This window comes from Pundamilia nyererei, unplaced genomic scaffold (assembly GCF_000239375.1).
Source record: "Pundamilia nyererei isolate P.nyererei 1_Seehausen unplaced genomic scaffold, PunNye1.0 scaffold00017, whole genome shotgun sequence".
In the NCBI taxonomy this organism is placed as follows: domain Eukaryota; kingdom Metazoa; phylum Chordata; class Actinopteri; order Cichliformes; family Cichlidae; genus Pundamilia; species Pundamilia nyererei.
The window spans coordinates 1,124,169-1,129,626 of NW_005187418.1; the positions used below are offsets into that span (position 1 = coordinate 1,124,169).

At 38.9% G+C, this 5,458-nt stretch overlaps 1 protein-coding gene across 1 annotated transcript in view; it reads right to left on the minus strand.

Annotated features, from left to right (window-relative positions):
- The window catches only part of arf2b (ARF GTPase 2b), an 8,499-nt gene extending 5,170 nt beyond the window's left edge, over positions 1–3,329 (minus strand). The window contains exons 1-3 of the mRNA XM_005725736.1: positions 3,215–3,329; positions 1,959–2,116; positions 1,042–1,152 (exon numbers count right to left, since the gene is read on the minus strand). Coding sequence (XP_005725793.1) covers positions 1,042–1,152; positions 1,959–2,106 — 259 coding nt within the window. The 5' untranslated portion in view covers positions 2,107–2,116; positions 3,215–3,329. The remainder of the gene's footprint in view (positions 1–1,041; positions 1,153–1,958; positions 2,117–3,214) is intronic.
- Positions 3,330–5,458: the final 2,129 nt, after the last annotated feature.

The window sequence follows — 5,458 nt, forward strand, 5'->3', positions numbered from 1 at the left end:
GACTATTTCAATTTTTAGATATTCTGAGCATTTCAGTTGTAATACAATAACTTTGTCTGAGCATTAAGGGCATCACAGCACCATGACACATTTGACAGAGAAAATTACGTCTCTACAGGGTAAAAACAGTCAGTGTTAAAAACCTAAAACAGTGATGGGCAGCTCCCCCCCCACGCCCCCAGAAGACAATACTGACTTAGATAATGTAAGAACAGGGCCATACTTTAAACAGAATTTTCTGTTAGATTGTCAAAAAAGCCACTTGCATGCTAAGAACTTTACCATTAGAGTGAAGATATAACAGGTCATCATAAAAAAAATGAAGTATCATGTGTTTTTACTTTTTTTTGTTTGTTTGTTTTTAACATTTCTTGGGGAGAGGCTAGACCATTAAGGACAGACTAGATTGAGATGGTCCACAGGCCTAATTTTGCATAGAGCCTTAATCTTTTTGCCTGGAAAAATGATGGAAAGAAAGATTTTCTGTCACCTTAATCACGAAATCATTAACCAATACTCGGCACTCTAACCCAAACACAACTTTCCTTGTTTGCTGTAGAAGAAAATTCTGTAGTCAGACATGCTGTTTGTTAAATGATGCTGCGTCTTAGATCATCACTGAAATGATTGACACATTTAGTTTCACACTTGGGTGCTCAGTATGTGGAAGGTGATGTTCATCTAATGCATGCAGGGAAACCACAGGAGCACTGATGGCAGTGCAGCAAATAAGGTGGCTTCAATCACAATAAATTTCTGCAGATTAAAGATACCACAAAATGTTCAACTTAAGTTTGCTTACAAGCCGGATCATGACTGGCAAACACAAGACAGCATAGGCTATACATTCTGATGAGTTACACATCAGGAAACAGTAGAGGAGTCACACAATACGCCCTTTGAGAATGGAACAATGGCATGTGAGTCATTGGTCTCTTTAATATCCTCTATGCACCAACGAGGCCACCTACGGGCAGTAATGCTCACTGACACAACTGCCAGCTAAGATAATGCCACTGCACACCCCCCCTTTCACCTCACCTTGAGTGTTCTGGAAGTAGTGGCGCCACAGCGGCCTGATTTTGTCCTGACCGCCCACATCCCAAACTGTGAAGCTGATGTTCTTGTATTCTACAGTTTCAACATTAAAACCTGGAAAAAGGAAAAAGAAAAAAAAAGAAAAAGAAGGAGAGGAAACATAGATGAGTCACTAAAAGGCTTTGGACCACTCGATAGCAAACACTACACGCAGGTAAAGATTTCTACTTTTTTTTTTTTCCACTGTTTGTTCCTAATATGACTTTTTTATTTTTAAAGTCAACATTTCCTGACTGCATTTTAATCAAGAAAAGGTCTTCAGTTACTCTCATTTTATCACTTATTCTTTGTTAAACCATTGTTAAAATGAAATGTCCCAAAAATCGGACATAAGGAAACATCTGGCTGCTGTAGACCAAAACACAGTAAACTTGGACCCTTGCAAAAAAAACAAAAAACAAAAAAACAAACAAACACACTAATCAAAAATTACCATAACTGCTTAAAGCTACAAAATGATTGGTCACCCTGTTGACTGGTAATGGCATTCACCTGCCTTTGTGGCCAATATTTATTACATCACTCCTGGTTAAAGACTTTAAAATAGATCAGTTAATTTTAATTATGATTTAATTACTTCCCCTGAAACAAAGTAAGAAGTAAATTGCAATAAAAAAAATAAATAAACACAAAAAGTAGATATATTATTCATAGCCCTAAGTTCCGTAACAGTGTATCCCTAGTAATTAAAACAAATTAACAGTCAAATGTTTAAAAGACCTGAAGATCTGCTGAACAGGATTTTTTTGTCCTCTCAAATAACAATGGGAAATAACTAACAACTTACAATCTTCTCATAGCAGTCTAAAAATACAGCTTCTTTACAATGACACTGGAGTGATAGATGTAAATGTTCATACCAATGGTGGGAATGGTGGTGACTATCTCTCCGAGTTTGAGTTTATATAGGATAGTTGTTTTTCCAGCCGCATCCAGCCCCACCATTAGAATCCTCATCTCTTTTTTGCCAAACAGGCCTTTGAATAAGCTTGCAAATACATTCCCCATGGTGATGAAGCTGTCAAAGCAGAGACAGAGACAGGGTTAAGACAGTGTAAGGTCTGCTGTTAATCGGTTTCAGTGCAGTATGGTGAGAGGAAGTGAACACAGGGAAAATGTATCATAGAGAAAACAGCTGACATCTGGACTGATTTACCGTCGTTTTATCGTTAGTCAGTTCGTAGAGGCACACCACATTAGAGCAGTTCGATGACAGCTGTATATTTAGTCGAAAAAACGAGGTACATTGTGTGACACACGGAGGAGAAGAAGTTAAATGTTTACACAAACGAATGATTGAGGCTTTCGTCTACGACTCTAAGTTAAGAGCTAACTCTGGCCGTCCATATCAGCCATTAACTTCTACACTACAGAAGTGTTAAAACTGCCTATGTATCAATTATTTAACAGCAGAAAAATCGCATATCCTGAGGCTAAGCTGTACAACCATGGATAAAGCGAATAGCTAACTGATGAAAAGATAAGAGAGGCCTGTTCCAGCTAGAAAACTCTGCAATAGCAGGTTAGGATACTGTTCCTGTACGAGTGAGCCGTCACAAGACGCTAGCTTTCAACTATAAGGTCAAGCTAAGTTAATGTTAAAGTTCATATCAGTACGTGTCAATAAAGGCTGAAACGTTCTGCTATGTGAACGCGCAGATTTTCTGTGAAAAGTCTGAAGTTTTCTGGTCTCTTTACCTGGTTACCAGCACTCGAAACAGGATACAGTTCGCTTCACTAAGGGCGGATGCTTCAGCTAGATAGTTAATTTTCCTAGCATATGCTAACTTGCGACGAACAGGCGACACCGTTCGTCAACGGTCTAAAGGCCACTGCCGGTTACAGCATATATTATTAATACATATAACGACGACCTGCTACGAAATCCACCTGGAAAACTGAGGCCTGGTTTCTGTGGCGTGAACATTAAAAGAGCTGATACACGGTAGCTCGCTAAGCTAACAGCCGTTAGCTAAATGCCGCGTCACAGTTGAGAAAGAACCTCGTGACGTCATGCTCAGGCGAAACTAAATCGAATCGCTGGTACCGCGCGACAATCGCCGTACAATAAATGGCGTTACAGGCAAAACACAAGCGAGTTTATGTGGGTTATTACCTTTAAAACGACAGCTTCTCGATCTTTCCGTTATCTCTCACTGTCACCCCAAAATGGCGTCTTGCGCAACCAGGGAGACACCGGCGTACGGCCACTTCCCACTCTCATACCGCGTCCAATCGTAGCACGCATGGTGTAACGGATAACCCGCCCAGATGACGCCGCGGTCCAATCAGCGTGTCGGCAGAGCCCTGTCCGCACAGTGTACAAAATGTCGAGGAAGTGAGCCGTAGACAAGTTTATTCAAGTTTCAGACACTGAGAACCGGGCCCTCATAGTTTTTCTGTTTTTCCCCTTTTTTAATCGACGAGAAATGACTACAGGGAAACAGAAATTGGCCACAAAAGAGACAAATAATGATAATAACGATTAAATGACATGAATAACCACAAAGACATGCAAAAAAGCATACAAGTCAAGCGGAAACGATCCATGAGATCCCCAACAAGTACATGGGGCCACGAATAAACATAAATAACCCTAAAAAGACACCAATAAATAAAAAAATCCACACATAAACACAAGGACTATAGGGAGTCAAAAAAACAAAACACAGAAACACAACATTAGAAAAATCAGTTTCTAGTTTATTGTTTTTCCTCTATGTTTGCTTGTGGTCATTTTGATTTACTTTTTGATCGTTTTTCATCTTTATGGATGTTTAATTTGCTTTTACTTTTAAGCACATTTTCTGAGTAAAACCTAGTGATCACTGGGGTCACCGAAGACCTCTCCAGCACTCTTTCCAATTGTGTGAGAGAGGTAGAGAGTTCTAACATTTATTTGTTTAGAGGCCTGTTTTTCCATGCCGGGACTCAAGATCCTGGCTGATCCCAACTTTTAGGCCTTACTGTCCATCTCGTTCTTCATAATCTGATTAAATGCATTTTTTTTGAAGACTTGAACCAGTGAAATCCTTCCTGTGGACTCTATTGAAGAGACATCCTGACATTTCTTTTTAGATCCTGACTTATTTTAATTGTGTTAATTCAAATTGCTGACACAGAAATGCTAGCATTTATCTATCATATGATTAGTCCAAGGCTGCAGGCTATCATGAATAAATTCATTGTCTGCAAGTCTCACAACCACTGTCTTTAATCATTTATGGTTTTACTTTTAGAATGGTAATTAATCACACTTGTCAGCAGTTAACAGCACCTGATGTCTGCAATTATTATTGGCTGTGTTTGCTATTGGAGGAATGTTTAAAGAAAACTCAGAAGCTTCACATTCCTCAAGCACCAAGCTGGAAATGTGAGGCCTTATTGTAGACTGTATATAAAAGATGGGTGTAGTCATCGTAATCACCCATTGGCTAGTGAAGCACTGGTGACTCAAGATGAGTGTTTTGTTTTTACTGTTGCCATCTTGGTATTTTGAAAAAAGTGGACACCACAGGCCAACGATTGCCATCTTATGATTAACAAGTCATGAGCCAAAGAGGAAACTTCATGTTGTTTTTCAGTATGACTTAAAATTAGCTGATTGTGCTCATAAGCACATAGCACAACCAGCTAAGACTTTACTGAGGGCACAGATCAAGGAAGGAAAAACTTCAGGAAGTGTGTTTGCATTCAAAGGAGTCGCCCCCTGCTGGTCATTAGAAAGAATGCATATTTAAGGCACTTCCACGTCAACTACACTTTCTGAAGCATATATCTTTTTACACTTTGTGGGCCTTACAGTAGCAATACATTAAAAAAAAGTCTAATAATAAATTATTGAGCCTCTTTTATTCGTAGTTTAAAGGGTTTGTAACATAACTAAAAAATGGGACTTTGTAGTGACCTTTACATCAGTGAGTCAGTTTGAATTTTCCGCAAAAAGTTTAAAGATGGCTGTGCTTGTTCATGTGAACCTTGTCTGAATACCACTCTTCTGTTCACAGCATTAACAGTGAGATCATCAGCTAACCTTAGGGTAGAAAGTCTGTTAATTAGCAATGTCAACAAACAGTTAACACCACACAAGGACAAAAAGCAAGCACTGGTCTGGGTTTATGGCACTTTTGCCATTGATGTCAATGAGAAGCAAGCCAAGGTTAGCCAGCTAGTTGCTATAGTCATAAAGAGTGTCGCATGTACAGTTACTTTCATTTAATAACATGAATCTCTCTTCAGTGGGAACCTCTAGCTGAACTATTTCAAATACAAATAATACAAAATTGTATATTTCATGCCCAGACAGAAACATTTTTATATTTGATATTTATCAAATACAGTTTATACTGTACAAAAACAA